This window comes from Apis dorsata, unplaced genomic scaffold (assembly GCF_000469605.1).
Source record: "Apis dorsata unplaced genomic scaffold, Apis dorsata 1.3 scaffold_416, whole genome shotgun sequence".
In the NCBI taxonomy this organism is placed as follows: domain Eukaryota; kingdom Metazoa; phylum Arthropoda; class Insecta; order Hymenoptera; family Apidae; genus Apis; species Apis dorsata.
The window spans coordinates 631,959-654,886 of record NW_006263671.1 but is presented as its reverse complement, the minus strand read 5'-3'; the positions used below and the strand labels follow the sequence as shown (position 1 = coordinate 654,886).

Below are 22,928 nucleotides of genomic sequence, written 5' to 3'. Positions count from 1 at the left end.
TTTTTTTTTTTTTTGAATTCTGTTTTGTTAGTAAACAGATTTGATTTAATACATGAAATAAAAGATAATAATAAACGTAAAATGTAAAAAGAATAGGACAAGAGATACAGATGTTTTAGTATCCATAGAAACTAGCAGCAAAGAAAAAAAAGAAGCAGTAATACATGTAAAGAAAGCACTCACAAAATGTCTGCTTTGAAAATTCTCTATATTAACTTCCTTTCAGTTAAATCTCGACATTAATTTTCTTTTATCGCATATAACGCTATAAATCATCGAAACTCTTTTCTGAAGAAGCACAGTGTAAGAATATTTGGTGTTATAGACACGTAGTACATCGATACAATACACGAACCTTGGCGCCGTCAAACACCAATCATATTAACAGAAACAGTACGTGCAAGAAAAAGCAAATCAACCATACACATGAAATTTCTTATCAAAATTAGTAGAGCACATTTTTGTTGCAAATTTGTTTTTAATGACAATGTAATAAGAAACAGTATAATAATATTAATAATAATATTAATTTTATAATTATAAATTGTTGTGTAACACTATCTGGCTGATTTAATAAATTTCTGTATTTTTTATTCCTTCTTACCACCAATTTAATAATAATTATTCAATAATTATTATAATAATATTAATAATATTTTCCTTAGTTTTTATCTCGTAATCATCTTTTTTTACGTTCATTAATGTCTCGCATCTCAGAAGAATAAAAATATCGTGTTTTACAATATTACGGAGACACTGTTCGTCATTTGATCATTAATACATTTGTAATGAACTCAACGTGAGTGCTGTCGTTCGGCTTACCTAGTTAGAAGGAACACGCGCTCTTGAGTTTTTTTAGTGGTTTTGTCTCCTTATTTATATAATCAAATCTATTTGCTTCTTTTTATTTCAAGTTATAAATACCCTCCCCTCCCCCCCAATAATCCCAAACCCCGACCCGACTGTCTGTGCATACGATGTATGTGCTTTTCTTTGATGTAGAACTTTTTTGCTTCTTGTGTAAGATGAGTGTATGTTACATTAACAGTAGTTCGCGAATAGTCACGCTAGTTCCGTTTTCTTTTCTCGTGCGTACTGTATTCGGCTTGCGTCTCTTGTATATTCTTCGTTTATTAAAGTTGATTATTATCCCAACCTGTGGTCGAAGTTGAGCAACTTTACTCCACCACTTTCAGCACCTTGCCAATTGCAATTGTCTTATCTGAAAATTTTTAACAAAAATTTAAAAAAAAATTAACAAAAATGAACTTAGAATTAGAATTTAATCACTTGTAAAAATATAAAAAATATATTTACTTTCATCCCTAAGGGTGAAACGTCCCATCTGTGGAAACAATTTAAATCTTTCAAGGCATATGACACCTGCACACTCAATTCTCATTATTGCCACTTGATCTTGTTTGACGAACCTCGGCCTGGTTTTACTTTTATCCCCAGTTTTTTTATCGACCAAACAGATCAATGCTTTCACTCTAACTTCTTCTGCGGCACAGTGAATATGCATCACAGCACTGTAGCCAGCGCAAATAATGCTCTTATGTTCCAAAATGACAACTTGAGCGTCAAACACTTTTCCTGTTTTTATCGGATTGTTACTGTCGCACAGAACGAATCCAGGACTCACGTCTTCTTCTTCAATGCCTTTTAATTTTATCTTTACATTTTCTCCAGGTCCAACTGATGTCACTTCTTCATCATCTGACCATAATTGATCTACCGTTACTGCCGTCTAATAAAACATAATGAAATATAAAATTAATATTAAATAATGAAATAATAAAATAAATACTCAATATAATATAATTTTTTTAATATAATTAAATAATTATTTAAAATTTTAAATAATTAAAAAACAATTATTTTTAAAAAAATAATATATTAAAATAAGTAATATTTACCCTGTTTGGCATAACAAGTAATGACTGTCCTTTCTTTGCTTCTCCTGCCTCAACCTTTCCCATTACTACTGTTCCCATATCTTTATATTTATCAACGATTGGCATAATAAAAGGTCCATTGTTTTTACGATTTAGCGAAGGTAAAGAATCAATAAAAGATATGAATGGTGGACCAGTATACCATGTACAAAGATGTTCAGGTATTGGATCTTTTAAACCATAACCAAGTTGCCCTGAGACTGGCATGAATGTAAGATCTTTTGCAGGATTAAATCCCAATTTACGAAGATATGGCAGTATTTTATCTCTAAATAGTATAACAATTAATTTCATGCTATAAACAAAAATTAACATTTTTTTAATTTATGATTATATACCTGCACTCATTATATCGTCTTTCATCCCATTCCACAGTTGGATCATCCATTTTATTCACTAACACAACCAAATGTTTAACACCAGCTGTTTTAGCCAACATTGCATGTTCTCTCGTTTGACCTCCTCTATCGAAACCAGTTTCGAATTCTCCTTTTCGCGCAGAAATAACTAATACCGCAAGATCAGCTTGTGCTGCTCCGCCAATCATATTAGGTACAAAACTTTTATGACCAGGTGCATCTAAAATTGTGAAATGCTTTCGTTCAGTTTCGAAATACGCTCTACCGACTTCTACTGTTTTTCCTTTCTCTCGTTCTTCCTGGTTCGTATCTAGAGCCCAACTCAAATACCACGTTTCTCTACTTCTTTCTTTTGCTTCTCTTTCATACTTTTCTAAAGTTCTTTTATCGACCATTCCCGTTAACGCCATAATTTGACCTCCAATTGTTGATTTTCCTGCATCTGAAATATATATCAAAATCGAATTAGTATAATGATTAAAATTTCTTCTTATTATAATCTTTTTTACAAAATTATTACATACCAACATGTCCTATAAAAACAACATTAACATGTTCTTTTTTACTTTTAGTATCCTCTGTTACTTTAACAGGTTTTTTCTTAGGTATTTTAACAACCATTTCCTCATCCTCCTCATTTTCTGCCTAAAAATAATTTAAACAAAATCAATCATACATAACAAGAAAAATTATTAAATATTAAATCATTTATTGAATGGTGTTAATCAATTTTTTTTTAACATTATATCAAACTTTAATTCATATTGCATTTATTTTAATAATATATTCATTTTAAAAAAATATTTAAAAATATATATATATATATAATATATTTTTATATTCCAAAAAAAAAACATTATTTTTGGCAATATATATATTTTTTTCTACTGTAGTTAAAAATAATAATAAAAATAAAATATGCTATAACAAAATTAAAATAAGTTTAACATTATTTTTTATATATATGTTAAATTATTTAAGAAATTATGAGCATACTTCTTCATTTTCAGGTGTTAAGAGAGGATCACCATCTACTGCTGCTTCTTCCCATGAATCAGCTGGTTGATGCTCAGGACTATTATTTATTTGATCAGTAACATTCGGAGGTGGAGCCCCTCCTCCAGCAGGTGGTTCCTCTACACGACTACCTACTGGATCTGGTAGAACCACTGATGTAGTATTGCCTACAATAAACAAATATAAATTTAAAATAAAATAAAAAAGTTTTTATTAAAGAAAAAGAAAAAAAAGAAAAAAAAAACAATTAATAAATTAAAAAAATACTGAAAATGCTTTTTAATATTTATAAAAACATTACTTCTCTAAAATATTCTATATTATCTTATATAACTTTCTATTTCCATAATTCTTTATAGAATATTTTAATATAGATTATTTACATTGATATTTATTTAATATGTATTAAAATAATATATTCACGTCAAAAAAAATATTTAAAAATATATATATTTTTATATTCCAAAAAAAAATTCTAGAACAATGTTTTAATGTATTAAAATATTGAAAGATTTATATTCTATTTAAGAATTATGAAGAACTAAATATTTCCTTAAAATATAAATAAATTTAATAATATAATATTTTAATAAATACCATACGATCAATTTAAAGAATATGTTTTTTTAAATATGTTTCTTCATCATTAATATTATTTTACATAATACTTTTTTTTATAAATCTAATTTATTAAAAAACTATTAGAATTGATACATAAATGTTCTTATCAGTAGCAATTTAATTACATAAAAGTCATTATATTATATACATTTAACTCCTAACTTCATGTCTTTAATCGCATGAAGAAATGCTTTGAATTTAGCATCAATTTAAACATTGCACAATATTAGGTTAATATTAAATATATATGTATCGTATTCAAATATGTTTTTTACATTTATCTCTTTTTTGAAAAATATTAATGATATTAACTTATAATGAAAGTATAAACATTATTATAAACCAAAAAATCATCTCTATCAAAAGATAGAGATATCGACAAATATTTGAAAAATAGAACAATATGTGAATAAAGTAATGGGGTTAGCCGCAGCAGTTATATTATAGATAATTTACAATAACAAGAATCTTAATATTATATCTTTACATTAAAATCCTGTAAATTACTTGAAAAAAACATAATACATGGTTAATCAAGTTTTATTTCAAGACTAACCATGATGTATTTCAGGAGGCATAGAAGTGGTTACAGTATTCATCATGACAGCGACATTGCAGGAACTGTCGGCCGTATTACTGTTCTGCGGTGAAGAATTAATGCAGAATGAAGGCACGAATTCCGCAGCATTTACATTCAGGGTGGAAAATTTGCTTTCAATAGACTTATCCTGTGGTGGAGCGATGTCTCCGTTATCCGCCTGCTGTTCCCATGAATCTGGTGCTACACTGTTCGCCATATTTATTAGAGTTCAGTAGTTGAACCGGCCTCGTAGATTAATCGAACACGGATATCACGCTATGCTATGTGCAGGATTTCGATTAAACCGCAATTACAATTGGGACGGGGTTTAAAAAAATAATTATTTATGATATCCGCGCACACCGTACACGCGTATCGGTACCCCGCGTGCGACCCCCGTGGTCTGTTTCGTTGTTCTACTTCGCCGGAACTGCAAACATCAAAACAACAACTTTTAACTCGAGAATGTTCCGTCGTTTTACCGCATTTAACCAGATTACCGTCGCTAGAAACCAAAAAGAAATAAGTAGTATGAAATATTAATATGATAGAACAACAAATGACGTGCTAATTTTTAAACTCGTATTTGCCAAAATATCTCTAGTTATGCGATAATGTTGGTATCACAAAATTTAATTTTTAATGCATTCAAAAAATATTATGATATAATAGAAATTATTTTTTTTTTAGTATGGCATTTTAATAAAAAGGAACAAAACTTGTTTATATATTTTAATTTGAAAATAATATAATTTAATATCATAATGAGAAAATTATTAAGCTACTTTTATACTTACATATAGGTATATATAGATATATACATGGGTACATAACTTTTTAAAAATGTAATATACATTAATTTTTGTTTTTCAATAATTTTTTATTTCCAGCAAAAAATTTTATATTTTTTATTATTCCTATTTTTCGTCATAAAAAATATAGAAATATATATATAATTAAAAAAAATTATAAATATATTTAATCTTTATATATTGTAAAACCTGATGCACAATAGTGCTAATGTTTCCTCTTTTTCAATTTCTTTTTATTTCCTTTAGTTTTAATATTAATATCTGATCCTTTTTCTGTTTCTATCTTTCGTTTTACCGTTTCTGTCATACTTTCTTCTAATATGATATTGCTGCATTCTGCAGTCGCTGCAGGTACACTAAATCCTGAAATCTATTCTCACAATTTTATAAATATCAAAATATTTTAAAAATTAATATTTTTTTCTTAAGTTATTATAATTTACTTACAAATGGTTTAACTAGTTTAAATATTAATTTTTCATGCTGAACATTTTCTCTATTTAAACTTATTTGTACTATGACTGGATCGAAAGTGCGAAATATAATATTTCCACAAGTTTGTGAATGATCTTCACCATTATATATAAATATAACATTAGATTCTTTGTTTTTATTTAAATATAAAGTACCCTCCAAACCAAATTTTGGAATCAATACTTGTAGCGCATTTTTTTTTACAAAAAGTATATATCCTTCTTCATCTTGAATTTTCTCTCTAAAGAATAACTAAAAAAAAGAAAAAAAATTTAATAAAAAGTAAACATATATATATATATATATATAAATTCAGATAATAAAATCTAATATATTACTAAATACAAACATGTGTATTTAATGCTATAGATGCTCGGCTAGCATATTGAGCCATTCTATTACGATAATTCAGATTATGACAGAGTGCTTGATTTTTTTTCTTATCTAATAAATCAGAATACGTTGCATCAGCCCCAATGCAAACTGCTAATAAACGATGAACCATTACATCTGCATATCTATGAAATTAAATAAATATAAACATATATGTAATGCAAATATATATATATATATATATAAATTTTTTACCGTCGAATAGGCGATGTAAAATGAGTATAAATAGGAGATGCCAAACCATAATGATAATATTCACTTTGTTGATGCATTCCACTAATAAAATATATAGCTTGCATCATACAACGTGTAGCAAGTATTCTTAACATAGTATTAAAATATGGATTGCTTTCCTTATGACAGTTATCTAATGATTCTGCTAATTTTTTACCACTATTAACGTTTATAAAAAAGCCCTATTAAAAGAAACGATTCAGTATCTTTAAATTATTTTTTTGAACTCATTTTTTTGTACCTGATTTTTTGCAGCCTTTATAAGAGGTTCAAAATTAGAAGGTGGAGGTTCAGGATGCCTTCTTAATATAGCACACTCTGGGAATTCCTCTAAAATTTTTTTAGCAACTGAAATATTTGCAAGTAACATAAATTCTTCTACCATAGAATTAGTTTCTCGTAATTTTTTTGCTTCTACATCAATAGGATCATGGGTTTCACAATCAACTTGAAAACGAATTTCTGGAGATGCTAACACTAATGCTCTAAAATAAAAAAAAATATATAAATTTTTTATTTTTAAATATATTCTTATAAAAGAATTTAAAAAATTTTACCCATTCTCCAAACGTCTTTTTTTTAATTTTTTAGCTAAGTTATTAAGATTTCTTAGTGATTTTGAAAGTGAATCTTGCTGAAAAGCATCATCAATTTTTAATTGAGCTTCATCATAAGTCATCGCTGCTCGTGAATAAATTATGGATTTGCAATATTTAGTATTAATTATATTCGCATCTTCATCCATTTCCCATATACAAGAAAATGTTAATCTCTCTTCTTTTTCACGTAAAGAGCAAAGATTTGAACTAAGTAAATCTGAAGTTAATAATATTTTGATGAATTGATAGAATTTTTCAAAATTTTATTTAATAAAAATTAAATTTAAATAAATTTTACCAGGGAGCATATGAATTCTTGTATCAACCAAATATACAGTTGTACTTCGTAATGCTGCTTCTTTATCCAAAGCTGTTCCTGGTTTCATAAAATGTGTTACATCTGCAATATGTACACCTACTTCCAAATTACCATTTGATAAATATCTACAATGAAGAGCATCATCAATATCTGTACATCCTGGTGGATCAACTGAACATACATCTAAATGTCTAAAATCTTCTCTTTGTGCTAAATCCTAAAAATAATGCATTCATTTTGCATGATTTTTGAAAAAATTTTCTTACATATATTATTACATACAGAATCTGTAATACACCATGGCATTTTTGGCAATGAGCTAAGAACAGCATCAGAAAATCGACTATGGGGAATATCATGCTCTAACAATATTACTTCATTTTCAGTAGTTTTATCTCCTATTTCACCTAACGCACGTACAAAATGACCAAGAGGATATCGAGAATTACGTGGCCATGAATCTATAGCTACAATGATTCTTTGTTTACTTAATATTCCATATTGCCTAGTTTCGATTCTTATTTTAGGTATTTTTCGTTCAGCTGGGACAAATAAATGTCGTACATTCTAAAAAAAACAGAAAATATATGTATATTATCTATTATATCTATGAAGATATATGTATATTATATATGATCTAATTATGGCAATTTGTAAACTCTTACCCCTTCTATATTATTGAATTGTAATATTCCACAATATTGTCTCCAATTTCTTCTAATAATACCAACAATCTTGCCAGTAGGTGATTTTTCCATTTTGTTTGATGATATAAATTTATCTAATACTTTCTTTGTTTCTAAAGTATCATCATCTGTCTCTTCTTCATCTTGTAGAACAATATCACTAGGAGATGACCACTGATTTTCTGGTAAAATTTCTAATGCAACTATGTCACCATCAACAGTTCTATTAAGGTTATTACGACCTTGGATAAAAATCTACAATTAAATATACATAATAAATACATATGTATTAAAAATATAGAAAACAAATACTTACAGGCTTTTCAAATCCATCTACATTCACAAATCCTTCAAGAAAATTTTCTTTTGAAGCTGTAAATGTTCCCTGCAAAAGTTTTCCATATTTTATGCCATTATGTATTTCTGATGGTGTAAAATGACATGGGAAAAATTCTCGACCTTTAGATATCATACCATAACTCTTTTTACATAATTTATCACTTAAAAAACCTGAATTTTCTAATGATAAAATATAATCTTCCACTAAAAATAATAGTATATATAATAATTTAAATTAAAATAAATATGATTTTAGTTTATTTAAATTCTTTCCAAAAAAAGAATTTTACTTGAAATAGTTGGGATTCCTTCATTTTCTGCTAATTCTCTGTTTCGTGCATCATCTGTTAATAATATAGTTTTAATTTTAATATGATCTAAATTTAAATGTGTATTATACCATTTTGCTGCCACTCTAATAGCTCTATCATTTCTATCATTTGTGCTTTCACCTGGATTACGTTCAACATAAGTTTCTCTATATAAAATTAATAAAAAAAAATAATAGTAAAATATATAATATAAATTTTATCTATAAATATATATATTAATAACATACTTATGATGTTCATTAACAAATACGTAAAATTTCCTTTGTACATTATTAATAAGATTTTTCAATCTTTTATAAACAATAGAACTTTTATGTTTCACTTCTTCTAATACTGTTTGTACAATTATGACATTACAAAGAACATCTTCTTCTAAAATATCAATCTAAAATTATATTTATATATATTACATTAAAAATGACACAAATTTTATAATACATTATATAAAAAATATTTGATTTCAAAATATATTACCTGATCTAAAATAATATTAGTATCAATTAATAGATAATGAGACTGTATTATTTTAAAATTTTTTATTTTCGAATCTTCATCGTCTAAAATTACATTTTGAATTCCATGTACACATTTCTCACAAACTTTAGAACCACAATGAATATCATTTCTGAGATAATGTTCTCTAACTGTCTAATATGTAAAATATTATATAAATATATTAGTATTATTTTATTATGTTTAATTCATTATAATAATATTAAAAATAAATCCAATCATATTTAATATAAATCGTAAAATTTTATTTCTATACCTTAAATACATTTCCTCCTTTAGTTTTTCTAAAAAATACTTTTGTTGTTAACATATTGTTTATTTCTATTATATAGAAAAATATTTAATTGATCATTTATATATTTTTTTGGTATAAAAAAAATAGAAAGTATTTCTTAAATTCAAACACGTATGTATATCGTCAATTGATTATAAGTCAACATGTATGGAAGATAGTACTTCCATATGATAAAACAAGGCAGGCAACTGTGAATAACATAAATTATAGTTTCACGACAATCTCTTAATGATTTCATAGATTTGTCTAGTAAAACAATTAACCAATCATAATTAAAATCATTTAATATAAAAAAATCATATGAATTTATATTATAAAATATATTATTTTTCAATTTTATTAAATTACGAGAAAAAGATCTGTAAAATAGATATTTTATTATAATTTTTAATTTGAATAAATTACAATAATTTAAAAATATAAGCTATATTAATATATCTTTGTTTTAAATAAAATAAAAATTACTAAAAAAATATTTAATTTATAAAATTTTTTATGAAATTATAAAATTTTTTTCAGTAATATATGAAAATTTTATCTATAAATTTTCAAACAATCGATTATCGAAGATAGAAGAATAAATTTCGATTTATCGATAGGAAAACATTTGTCTTTGTGCTTACAGAGAATGACAGTTCTATAAGCAAGTAGTATGCAAGTATGTACGAATACTTATTCCACTGTCAGATAATCCACGTGATGATCAAAAATTTATGGTTATTTTTTTGATTTTTCTGTTTCATTCTATCGAGTGTAATTTAAAGTATCCTGATTATCTTTTTTTTTATTAATGTCATGACTACATATCATGGATAATAAAGGAAAACCGATTGGTAAAGATATATGTACTAATTGAAGACATTTAATGCAAAGTGATTTTCCTATTACGCGGAATGACTTATTCACTGTAAGAATTTTTTTGAATGATTAAGAATGCTATATAAGTAACGTGTCAACCTATCATTATTTGACATATTATATCTAAATATTTTTTGCAACGATTAATTATTATTAAATTCTAAAATTACGTCGTATATTTCATTCGGAGGAATACCATTAATGGAATCGTATTTATCATTATCAGAAATTGGATAGGAATGTTTATTAAATGATCTCATAATTAGCGCAACTAACATTAACGACGCAATGGAAAAATTTGCTATTGATTTGGATAAAGTTTTGGACGATTTCGAATTTAACGAAGGTAAAAACTATTATTTAATTTTATTTCATATAATAAACAGAAATATTTCCATGCTAAAATTATAAAGAATTAGTAATTTTGTTTTTTTCTGTCACTTTCTAGTTCTTTTTAATTGTAACATTCTTTTTATAAAAATTATATTATTTATTATAAAAATATGATAAAATTTTAAAATTTTTAAATGTGAAAAATTATTATTTAATTCAAAATTATGTTTTTTTAAAAATAATTTTATTTTATATAATTAAATATAATTATTTCTTTTTTTTTTTCTTTGTTAGTATATAAATTATTAATATATAGATATATTTTGCAGATTGTGCAGAACAAATTGCATCTGTTAGTCCTGCAACAAATAATGCATCATCTTCTTCAGTTAAATGTAATCTAGAACCTTCAAATTTAAAAACTTATAATTATCTTCTTATAGAACCTAAAAAAACCAATAAAGAATTTGATATTATATTACCTTTAGAAAGACATAAAGATTTACAACAAATTAATACAAAAAGTAAATGTATTAGTGAAAAAGATTCAATTTCTGAAAATCTCACTTATAGTACAGAAGAATCAACAATAAAAAATACAGATGTAAATCAGTTTTATACGCAAGAATGCATAAATGATAATAATGTGATACAAAAACAATCTGTTCCATCTTATGATTCTGAACAGGTTTCTTTGGCAATATACAATGATATATCACAAAAAACAAGCATAATACAAAAGCAACAAAATAGCAGTAGCAGTCCAAAAATTGACAATGGATATGATAAGAAATTGAACCAATTTAATTTGAAACCTAGTGTTAGTAATGTTTTTAGTAGCTTAAATGAATATATTAATGCTCCCCCTGGAAGTTCAGATTGTATTAATTCTGTATTAGACAATTCAGATACACAATCTGATTCGGAATCTAAAACTATTTATCACATCAATGAGATACCTCATTTAATTCAGATTAGTACTAAAGATAATGATAAAAGCATAGCACTTAAAGAAACAGTTGACATAACTAATTCAACTACAGAAGCATCTATTTCAAATCAGGATGTTATGATACCTATAACTTTAGAGTTACCTATTACATATGAATCTAATATTAAAGAAGATATAAAAAATGTCCATGTAACAAATTTAGAATCATTAGAAAATGAAATAGAACTTTCTAAAGATATTATCATAAATAAAGCTTGCACTGAATTAAGTAAAAATGTAGAAATTGAAAATGAGGAATCTGATAGAATGAATCAAGAAAATAATTCTATGCTTGAATGTACCTACATCCAAAATGATTATTATAAAAATGAGTCTACAACCAAATTAATGACTAACCAAGATAGTGAAAAAAAATTAAGCATGGAAAATATTAATACAATTGATGAACATGGGAACAGTTTAAATCTAGTACATAAATCAATTGGATTTAGTAACATTGATGATTTATCAGAAGAAGAACTGACCAAATATTTAGCTGAATTAGAAGAAGAGGAGAAATTAAGAGAAAACTATAATAAACATGAAAATATTACTAGAACACAAAATGATTCTCAACATCAACAAGATGAGAATAAGCAAAATGTTGAAATTTCTACAGATATTTCTATAAAATCTTTTAAAATGATAGAATCAGAATCCAGTGAAAAAGTAGAAAATATTTCAACTGATTGTAAGAAAGAGGAAACAAGTAAAGAATTATTAAATAATATATTAGAGAAACAAAATGTACAACATGATGATCAATTAAATGAAGATATACACAAAGATATTTTAAATAACCCAAATAATAAAGAAATAAAATTATTACATACAACTAATGTAATTAAGGATGACACGGTAAAATTAGAAAATGAATGTGTGCCTCATGCAAAAAATATTAAGGATAGTCAAGAACATTCTATATACAGTTTAAATATTAATCAGGGATCATTAAATAATGATAAAACTGAAATACAATTAAAAGAGCAGAAAGGAAATTCTGCACAATATAGTCAAGCATGTGAAGTAAAGACATCAAATGATTTTGATAATATTTCTGAAGAAAAAATGACACCTGAGGTAAATGTATTAATTGATAAGACATCTACATCTTTGGAAGTTTATACAAAATCAAATATAAATGATATTAACAATGAATCAGAAAAACCAATACGTCCACAAACATTGGATATTGTTTTAACAAATAATAGTAATGAACACCAAGCACTTGATTCTACAAGTGATACTCCATCCTATCAAGTACAATCAGATATTGATGGTACAAAGGAAGATCAAGGATCTTCACCAGATATTGTAGAAAATTCTGTACCAGAATCTGGTCCTGTTTTGGGAAAACAACCACCATTTTGGGTTCCTGATAGTGATGCACCTAGTTGTATGCTATGTGATGTTAAGTTTACTGTACTCAAAAGGCGACATCACTGTCGTGCATGTGGAAAAGTATTGTGTAATAAATGTTGTAATATGAAATATAAATTAGAATATCAAGGAAATATTGATTCACGTGTTTGCGTTTCGTGTTATCAACTTCTTACTAAAGGTAATTTCTCTATAACATAATATCGTTTTGAAGTATTAAAAAATTTCATATATTATTTTGAAATATTAAGAAATTAATTTTTTACTTAGCTGAAACAGAACGAGGTATAGGAGAATGGTCTTCTGGTTATTCTACATGTGTAAATAATAATGATATCAATTCACCCCAGGTATGCTGGATATAAATTAAAATAATTTTATAAAATGTTATGTATTTTTTTTATATAAAAAAATGTAAATCTATTAAAAAGAGTGCTTAAAGTATTACTCTTGCTCTGTAATATATTAACAATTTGAAATTTATCAAGATTTGTATAGTTTAGATTTTTAATTTATTTATATTTTTAATTTTTTTTTTATATTTATGATTAATTTATACACATATTTATCTATTTGTATTTCTAATTTACTTGTTTATCTTTTTGTTTTGTTTGTTTATATTTCTGATTTAATTATTAATATATAAATACTATAATTGTACTTTATATTAAATATGATTTATTTATTTGATCTATTTGATTTTTTATTTTTTTTTTATTTAAATCTTTATATTATTTATATATTATTAATTGAGAGTAACACTTTTAAAGTTCTCTTTGTCAACATGAAGTATATTATCAATAGTAGTTTGCTATATTTGTTTCATTCTAATGTAGCATTGAATAATTACTTTCAATTGTTTATAATTTTTTGTTTTATTAATTTGGTTCAGTTGTTTATAAAACTAGCAATATGAGATATTATACTGCTAAATCTTTGATTGTGAATTTTACTACATTTTTATGAATGCAAATACTCAATAAATTTTTGTTTATTAATTTCTTAATTTTTATCGAAAACAACACATTTGCAATGGATACTTGTAAGACTTATTAATCTCTTATATTTGATCAATTCTTATTGTTATATTTTAAACATTAATTTCTTTTTAATTTATAAATATTAAATTCTGTTGAATTTATTAATTCTAATTAAATGTAAAACAAATTAAATTAAAAGAAATCTTCACTTTGTATGAATTAACTTAAATTAGTATAAGTTTTATAATCACCTATAACAACTTGTTGAATACTTCTTTTTTGTTATTTAAAATAAATTTATCTGCATGAGAGTAATAATTTAATATATAAATTTATAGCTATAAATTTATTAAATATATAATTTCATAATGCGCTTTTTAATTATTAAATAAAAATAAATCTTTTTTTATTAAAATTTATTTTTAAATCATTAAAGAAATAAATTTACAGTAATGCATTTTACTTGTTTGCATTATGTTTCTTACATATTATCAATTTTTCTTTTACATGATTGCAAACATAAGGCATGTACTTGAATTGTAGTGTTTGAACTTTTGTGAAAAGTTTGTTTTATATCTTAATAGTAATTAATATCCAATAAACACAGAAAATTTCTTATGATCATTAATTCAATTGTATAAATTTATCAACAATTATTGTTTAAAATTCTATATTTTGTTGGATATATATCCTTTGATATTTTATTGATTTTATCGCTAATATTTTTTTGTTTATTTTATTTAAATTTTTTAATTTTTTTCAAAAATAAAGTAAAATTATGTTTGTGAAATTAATAAATTAAAAATTATTGAATTATTCAATATAATTTTAAGTTATTTAATAATTTAATAATGCATAATTGTAATTAAAATATAATTAATAAAAAAATAAAAATAAAAATAAAATGCTAAAAATAAAATGCTATTTTATGACCTGTGCATGATCTGTGTTTACTGGATAAAAAAATAAATGTGAATGTTAGGAGTATTCGACAAATGGTTATAGGGGAGACAGCCTAATCCAAATAATCCCATGGAGTACTGTTCAACTATACCACCCTTGCAACAGTTAGCTGGCGGATTGCCTCCACCTCCTACAGTTATGGTACCAGTTGGAGTCCTTAAAAGGGAAGATGGTACAAAAAATCGGCCTGAAATTTCAAAATCTGTTATGTTCAGTGATGGTAAGTAAAAACTATATATATACTATTCATATTTGTTCAAATTAAAAAAAATGTTTTATTAATTTATTAGGATTTGTTAATTATTTATTAGGATTTGTTTTTATTGTAAAATTAAATATTTCAGTTTTTAAATATTTTAAAATATAATGATTATAAACTATTTATGCATAAATATCATAAACTAATAAATATTTCATGTTATAAAAACATAAATAATTTCATAACTTATAAATAGTTTAATATTTAGTGATTAATGTGTTGTAATATTAATAACTTTATACAATAACTCTACACACTTTAACACACCTTGTTATAGTATTTTTAGTTCTTTGAGTTAAAGTTATATTTCCTCCTCTGTCCAAGTTATTATTATTTTTTATCTTTTATCCTTCAAATATTTCACCTTTTCACTGAACCTTTTCCTTCCTATTTGTTTTGGTTTTATGCACCTCTAACTAAAACACAGGAATAAGGCCTGGCTGTGACCTGACAGAACTAGACATGTCGTGGGATATGAAACCACCATATCGGAAATCTGGAAGCAAGAGGATACCTACACCTGGTTCATCTATGCCAAGTACTTCTGTCAAAAAACAAAATCTACCACGTTTGGATCCAAATACTGAAAGCTATGTGCCACAAGATCCTAATGCCCTTCCACCAACTGTAACAATACATAAAGGACGTATGTATTTTTGAATTTATAAAATAAAGCTTTTTGTTAGTATTATATAATATATATATTCAATTTATAAAACAGAAGTGTCATACCATGCTGTAACGAATGAGAATCTTCTCTACAAAACATTGAAAAATGAATGTGAACCACCTGTTATGTTTGCTATTAATAGGAATCTCTATGCTTATGTCAAAATATTGACTTGTAAGTATACTTTCTGTCTATCTGTTCCTCTTTCTCTCTTTTTCTAATTTAAGAAAATTATTTTTAGTAAATTGTTGTGTTAATAAAACGTGTTGGAATATAACATCAAAAGGATTGGATTGTGTTGGACAAGACGAAGTTATATTATTGATCGAAGTATTGCCTGATGAAACCCGAGTTCCTAAAGATCTACTTCTTTTCATTAATCAATTACATCTCGAAGCTATGAAAGGTATTATTTATATTTTGCTCTAATTAATTTATATTGTTTTATATTCATTATTTTTTTTATACAGGAAATACTGTGTCCGAATTGGGATTTTCAATATATCAAGGAGGAAATTTTTTGGATTCTCGAGAACATGCAGGATTTCTATTTATTCGACAAACATTGCAATGCTTACAAAAAATTATATTACCTCCTGCTCCATTTCTAATTGGTCTTCTAGTTCACAGGTTTGTTTTTTTTTTTTTTTTTTTTTAAGAGTTTTTTTATAATATAAAATAACCATTAAATGTTTATTAATTCATTACTTTCAATTTATTTAATTTCTATAGATGGGAAACACCATGGGCGAAAGTATTTCCGTTACGTCTTATATTACGACTTGGAGCAGAATATCGTTATTATCCTTGTCCATTATTCTCAGTTCGGTTTCGAGATGCGTTATATTTCGAGATAGGACATACTGTTATGAAAGTTTTAGCAGATTTTAGAAATTTTGCGTACACGTTACCAGGTGTAAGAGGATTAATAATTCACTTGAAAAATAGAATGACAGATGTAATGTTTCCAAGAAATCGATATGATCAAGTGATTAAAGGTTTAAATAATTCAAATGATCACGTATTAGCATATGCTTCAAATTTTAGCATTGATGCTGATTCACATTTAGTCTGTATACAAACTAATACTGGTGATGAAAGTAGTTATCAAACACAAGCAATAAGTATCAACAATAATCCAAGGACAAGTACGTATTTGATTCAAAAATTTACATATCACTTTTTTGAATATTTGAAAAAAATTCTTTTAATCAATATAGTAACAGGCACCAGCTTTATTGTTATTAATGGAGCATTGAAATCATCAATGGGTCTCTCTGCGAAATCTAGTATAGTTGAAGATGGATTGATGGTAGAAATAATGCCAGAAAAAATGGAAGCTTTAAAGGCAGCTTTAAAAAATATGCAAGATTTTTCTATTGGATGTGGTCGACAAGGAGCACCTGAACCTGATGAAACAGTGAATATAAAATGGGTCGATAATGACGTGCAATTTAATTTAGGGTAAGCGTTTTATAATTAATATTTATTTAAGTTATTTATTTAAGTTGATTATCTGTTTTTTAGAGTTAAAAGTCCTATAGATGGACAACCGATGGATGGTATTCCTTCAATTAGAGTACATAATGGTATTGATTATAAGGGAACAAGTAGATTCATTCGGTGGACAGAAGTATTTATTATTAATGTATGTTTAAAATAGAATATATTTTAAATTGTGAATTGCTTATATTATTTATAATATATAATATTAAACATTTTTTTTTTTGAAGTCCGATGATCATCCGAATGGCGTTTATGATCCAGTGGATATAAATAAATTATCAGGAAACATAGCAAAAGCAACGTGTACAGCTTTAGTGAAACTATTGGATTTATTAGCCAATGCTGGTTTAACAAAACTTGGTGTAAGAACAACTATTCATCCCGATAACGTAAGTATATTATAATAACTTAATAGTTGTAAAAAAAATAATTTATATATAACATATATAATTTAATCATTTTTAAAACTTATATAATCTTTAAGAATTTAAAATAATTCTGAATGTAACAAAAGAAATATAATTAAATTATAATAATACTAGGTGGGTTATGAAGCTGGTAGTGAAGGTATGAAATTGCCTCCAATCTACATGAACAGTTTGGACAACGAATTAATTCAAGTCCTGCATAAAGCAGCACAAAGCAGTCAAGACACACATACTGTGCTTGAATTAATTTTTTACATACTCGACGATTGAAATCTTGTTCTGTTCATTCTTGTTAACGATTTTATTAAAATAACATTATAGAAATATGAAGGTCGCGATGTTTGTACACACCCGAAATGTACAATTAAAGACTCGTGGAATCATTGATAAATAGAACTTTTAAAGAAAAAATATTTTCTATCCGAGTACTAATCACCTATATAAATAATGAAATACCAGAACAGCGCTTATGTTATGAAAATATATTGCATTATGTTCGAACATAATTATAACGAACGATAAAAAACAAAAATTGTAAAATTTAAAGCTAGAAATGGAATTTGTTTTAAATTACATTAGCTTTACTCCTTAGGATTCTGGAATTCGAATCTGTTTTAAAAAAAATTAATATTATTACATTTTTTGTATATCATATATACATATAAATTTTATAAAAAAAAAAACAATAATGGAAAATCCTTTGCAACTAAAATCAAAATGAAATACTATTATTTGTTATTGTGTAAATATATTTGTTTTTGTTGTTATTCATGTAATATGTGTATAATGATAGTTAATAATACTTTTTTTGTCAAAAAAATATTAAAAATATTAATGTAATAAACTGAAATATTTTTATTTATTTATCTTTTTGCATTATAATAAAAAACAAAATTTTATATTATAAAAATTTTTTGATAAAATATTTTTAAATATTTCAAATTAATTCGTTTTTTGTATCATGTACGTTAAATATTTTTAATATTAATAGTGAGATACGAATTATTGTACTTTAAATAATTAATTAAGGACTTAAGGTTTAAAGCTAATTTAAATTAATTATTATATAAGTAAGTACTATGATCATAACACAAGGAAATTTATAATTTAATTCAATATTATTTATTCAAAATTACATATTGATAAATTTTCTAAAACTATTTATAAAATTTTACTTTAATTTGATTTCATACTTGTATTCATATGTATCTTGTCAAATTTTGTAATTTTTTTATTAATTGAAATTTTTCTATTTTAAATTTGATTTTAACAAAAAAATGAAATCTATAATATTTGAATAAGAAAAATTTAAATATAAAAATATTTATCATGAATATTTATAATAGTAATTGCTGATAATGATCTGTAAATATGTATAAAAGTTAAGTACTATTTTATTATATATATTTAATTCTATAAATTTTCTTTTTCAAAATAATTACTAATTTAATTATTATGGATAAAAAATTTTTCTTGCTTTAGAATACATTTTAATAGTTTAATTTTTTGCTCTATTTTATAACATTTTAATAAATTAGATAGTATTTTAATATTTGATGCTTTGCCAGATGAGTGGTAGGTACTTATATGTCTAAATTTTATTGAAATACCAAAAATTTATAGTAAAAATGTTCAATTTCAATTAGAAAACAGTGAAAAACTAACTTTCTCTATTGTTGTAATCAATATAATAATAAATATATAAATGTTTATATTTGTTATTAAAAAATTGGAAAGAAAAATCCACATATTTTATTAATATATATAATTATAGAATTTTATTTTTTATTGCTTGCATTGCAAGATTTTTCTAAAAAAATGTTTAATATAATAAGCCATAGAATCAAGGCAATTACAAATAAATTTACTTGACTGTAAGGAATTGTATACATTATATTTAAAATATTTAATTCGTTAATGCAAATTAATTAAAATTTGTAATTCGAAGAAAAATGTGTAAATAAATAAAAAAATTGTGTGGATAATTATTTTTGTTTTTATTTTTGATCATGTTCGAAAGAAATATATTTAAAATATGTATAATATATATTTCTATTTTTATATAATATTGTATATATGTGTTTCATAAATTATATGTATATTTCTTAAATTGTAGCGCGTAAAGAATCAAATGGTAAAAAAACAAAAATAACTATAATATCATTTTGTTATCATATTCTCTAATGTGCGTTAAAAATGAAAATGTCAAACAACTTTATAGAATGTTTTATAGAATGATAATATTAGTAAATATGATAATTGAATGAGAAAAACGATTTTAATCGTTTTTTTCTATATTAAAATTAATAAACTATGCTAGTTTTGCTATTGACAATTAATATGATATGATCATGGCGGAATCTACGAAGAAGACGGAGGATGATAAAGTTAAGTGTAAAATTTTAATTGTTGGAGCTGGAATGGCTGGATTATCAGCTGCAAATCATTTATTAAAAAATCACGAAACTGATTTCATGATTGTTGAAGCACGAGGTCGAATAGGTGGTCGTATAGTTGCTACCAAAATCGGTGAGTTTCTACTTAACCTATTTCAGAATTTTATTAATCAATAAAAGTTCGATTCTTCATTTTAATTTTTAATTTTAACGAATTTATTTATCTTTTTAAATACATTATCACACATATAACATATAATAGAAGTGTTGACTTTTTATTTGTATTTGTATTATTCAATCATTATTATATGACAGAACATAAAAATATAGATTTAATTAAAGATTTTATTTTTATTTTATTTAAATTAATTTTTAATAAATGCTCAAAAAGATTTTAGATATAAAATATAATAAAATATCTTTGAATTAATTGTTTATTTTTTAGTTAGAATTTTAATTTTATTATGGAAAACCAAATATAAAATTATATTGAATATAAAAATATAATTTCTTGAGTTTTAATTATGGGAATAATTATACTTAAACAATTTTGAATTTTAAATTCACATCCACTTTAATACAGGCAATGAAAAGGTAGAATTAGGAGCAAATTGGATCCATGGAGTCCTAGGGAACCCAATGTTTGAATTAGCTATGGCAAATGGATTAATAGATATTATACGCGTACCAAGGCCTCATAAAGTTGTAGCTGCTATGGAAGATGGAAAACAATTACCTTTTCCAATTTTGCAAGAAATTTATGAAGCTTATGTGTGTTTTTTAAGAAGATGTGAGGAATATTTTTTAAGTACTTATAGTCCCCCAGATGGAATAAATAGTGTTGGAGCACACGTGGCATTAGAAGCTGAGATATATTTATCCACCTTATTACCTGAAGAAAGAAAAATTAGGCAATTATTGTTTGATTGCTTACTTAAAAGAGAAACCTGTATTACTGGCTGTGATAGCATGGAAAATGTTGATTTGTTGGAAATGGGTTCGTATGCAGAACTTCAAGGTGGAAATATTAGTCTTCCAGATGGATATAGTGCTATATTAGAACCAGTTTCAAAGCATATACCAAAAAGCAGCATTTTGACTAAACATGTTGTCACTAAAATTAGGTAAACAGAGCTTGAAATTGGTTTCTTATCAATATTAAATTTGTGTTGTGCATTCTCACACAAATATATTAATTATAGGTGGCAAAAAAAGAAATGTATGGACAATGAAAATTTTAATAACTGCTCTAATACAAACCCATCTATTGAAATACAGTGTGAAAATGGGAAAATAATATTAGCTGAACATGTGATTTGTACATTGCCATTAGGAGTACTTAAGGAAAAAGCTAATGATATATTTGAACCACCCTTACCAAATTATAAATTTGAAGCTATAAATAGACTTCTATTTGGTACTGTAGATAAAATATTTTTAGAATATGAAAGACCATTTTTAAATCCTGGTGTATCAGAAGTAATGCTTTTATGGGATGACCGAGGATTGTCAGAAGAAGAAAAGCAAGATATCAGTAAAACATGGTTCAGAAAAATCTATTCATTTACAAAAATTTCAGAAACTCTTTTACTGGGTTGGATATCAGGAAAAGCTGCTGAATATATGGAAAAATTAAGTGGAGCAGAAGTGGCAGAGATATGCACATCAATATTGAGGAAATTTCTTAATGATCCATTTGTACCAGCACCAAAAAATTGTTTACGCACTTCATGGCATTCACAACCATATACACGTGGCTCCTATACTGCTATGGCTGTTGGTGCAAGTCAATTAGATATTAAATATTTATCTGAGCCTATAGTGCAAGAAGATGATCCTTCAAAAATTATAATAACATTTGCTGGTGAACATACGCACTCTTCCTTTTACAGTACAGTACATGGAGCATATCTAACTGGTCGAACTGCTGCTCAAGCACTTTTGGAATCAAGAAAAAATGAAAAGAATTCATTGAGTCTTAGTTGCGAAGATACAAGTGATCTTAGTTCGTGGATACAAGGAATTTCCTTAAATTAAATAGTTATTTAAAAAAAAGAAAATAAAAGAAGATGAATCGGAAGTTGTCCTCTATATCGAAATTTTCACACAATTAAGCACAATTTATTACGTGGTACGAAAAATATTTTACACACTGTCGATTTGATGACAATTGTGATTTATAGATGTTTAGTATTAACGCGAAATCTTGTGAACTATTTTAATTTTGTAAATACTATAGCGAATTATTTATATTATGTACATAACAATGCCTGTTTAAGATTTTAAGACTTTATAAATGTACTTACGATTTTATCTACTATCATACTTTTCTTTTTAAATAACTGAGAAGGGATGACAGTTTTAAAATCGTATCACAAAATGATGCTTCATTTTATGGAATCACCTACAACATGAATTATAAAAATTTTATATATTTAATGCCATTGAATGTGCTTTTTACTTTTAATAGAAATTGATTCAGACGTCCATAATCATTAATCATTGCATTGAATAATGATTCATTTTTATTTTTAAAACAATGGATAAAATAAACTTAGTACAACATGACTTTAATTTGACGAAAAAATATTTATGTTTATATAGAAAATTTAATGATAATTATTAATATATAT

The 22,928-nt window shown here is 25.0% G+C and overlaps 4 protein-coding genes across 8 annotated transcripts; 2 read left to right on the top strand and 2 right to left on the bottom strand.

Moving 5' to 3' along the window:
- Positions 1 to 189: 189 nt before the first annotated feature.
- Positions 190 to 5,003, bottom strand: LOC102673430 (eukaryotic peptide chain release factor GTP-binding subunit ERF3A). The gene is made up of 7 exons (XM_006619551.1): positions 4,512 to 5,003; positions 3,314 to 3,501; positions 2,842 to 2,962; positions 2,297 to 2,759; positions 1,920 to 2,226; positions 1,318 to 1,750; positions 190 to 1,222 (listed from the first exon to the last, which is right to left on the bottom strand). Exons 1-7 carry the CDS (start codon positions 4,750 to 4,752, stop codon positions 1,179 to 1,181), a joined length of 1,797 nt encoding a protein of 598 aa, XP_006619614.1. The 5' UTR covers positions 4,753 to 5,003; the 3' UTR covers positions 190 to 1,178.
- A 464-nt stretch (positions 5,004 to 5,467) lies between these two features.
- LOC102673212 (exosome complex exonuclease RRP44) lies at positions 5,468 to 9,717 on the bottom strand. The gene is made up of 14 exons (XM_006619549.1): positions 9,493 to 9,717; positions 9,198 to 9,371; positions 8,951 to 9,108; positions 8,682 to 8,869; positions 8,369 to 8,595; positions 8,032 to 8,307; positions 7,649 to 7,933; positions 7,346 to 7,583; positions 7,006 to 7,264; positions 6,690 to 6,933; positions 6,410 to 6,630; positions 6,171 to 6,339; positions 5,795 to 6,073; positions 5,468 to 5,717 (listed from the first exon to the last, which is right to left on the bottom strand). Exons 1-14 carry the CDS (start codon positions 9,544 to 9,546, stop codon positions 5,553 to 5,555), a joined length of 2,937 nt encoding a protein of 978 aa, XP_006619612.1. The 5' UTR covers positions 9,547 to 9,717; the 3' UTR covers positions 5,468 to 5,552.
- A 421-nt stretch (positions 9,718 to 10,138) lies between these two features.
- LOC102672719 (zinc finger FYVE domain-containing protein 9) lies at positions 10,139 to 18,523 on the top strand. Of its 5 annotated transcripts, none has more exons than XM_006619545.2 (13): positions 10,139 to 10,735; positions 11,052 to 13,274; positions 13,364 to 13,443; positions 15,079 to 15,256; positions 15,723 to 15,941; positions 16,017 to 16,139; positions 16,207 to 16,371; positions 16,436 to 16,595; positions 16,698 to 17,113; positions 17,192 to 17,429; positions 17,493 to 17,613; positions 17,699 to 17,860; positions 18,014 to 18,523. In XM_006619545.2, the coding sequence occupies exons 1-13, from the start codon at positions 10,678 to 10,680 to the stop codon at positions 18,167 to 18,169; spliced, it is 4,299 nt and encodes a 1,432-aa protein (XP_006619608.1). In that variant the 5' UTR covers positions 10,139 to 10,677; the 3' UTR covers positions 18,170 to 18,523. The 5 variants fall into 5 exon arrangements, with proteins under 5 accessions (XP_006619608.1, XP_006619611.1, XP_006619609.1 ...); XM_006619548.2 differs by having other exon boundaries at positions 10,140 to 10,735; positions 15,142 to 15,256; positions 15,750 to 15,941; positions 17,186 to 17,429; XM_006619546.2 differs by having other exon boundaries at positions 10,140 to 10,735; positions 15,750 to 15,941; positions 17,186 to 17,429.
- A 1,532-nt stretch (positions 18,524 to 20,055) lies between these two features.
- LOC102672583 (peroxisomal N(1)-acetyl-spermine/spermidine oxidase) lies at positions 20,056 to 22,740 on the top strand. Its single transcript, XM_006619543.2, has 3 exons — positions 20,056 to 20,428; positions 20,879 to 21,419; positions 21,498 to 22,740. Exons 1-3 carry the CDS (start codon positions 20,245 to 20,247, stop codon positions 22,330 to 22,332), a joined length of 1,560 nt encoding a protein of 519 aa, XP_006619606.1. The 5' UTR covers positions 20,056 to 20,244; the 3' UTR covers positions 22,333 to 22,740.
- Positions 22,741 to 22,928: the final 188 nt, after the last annotated feature.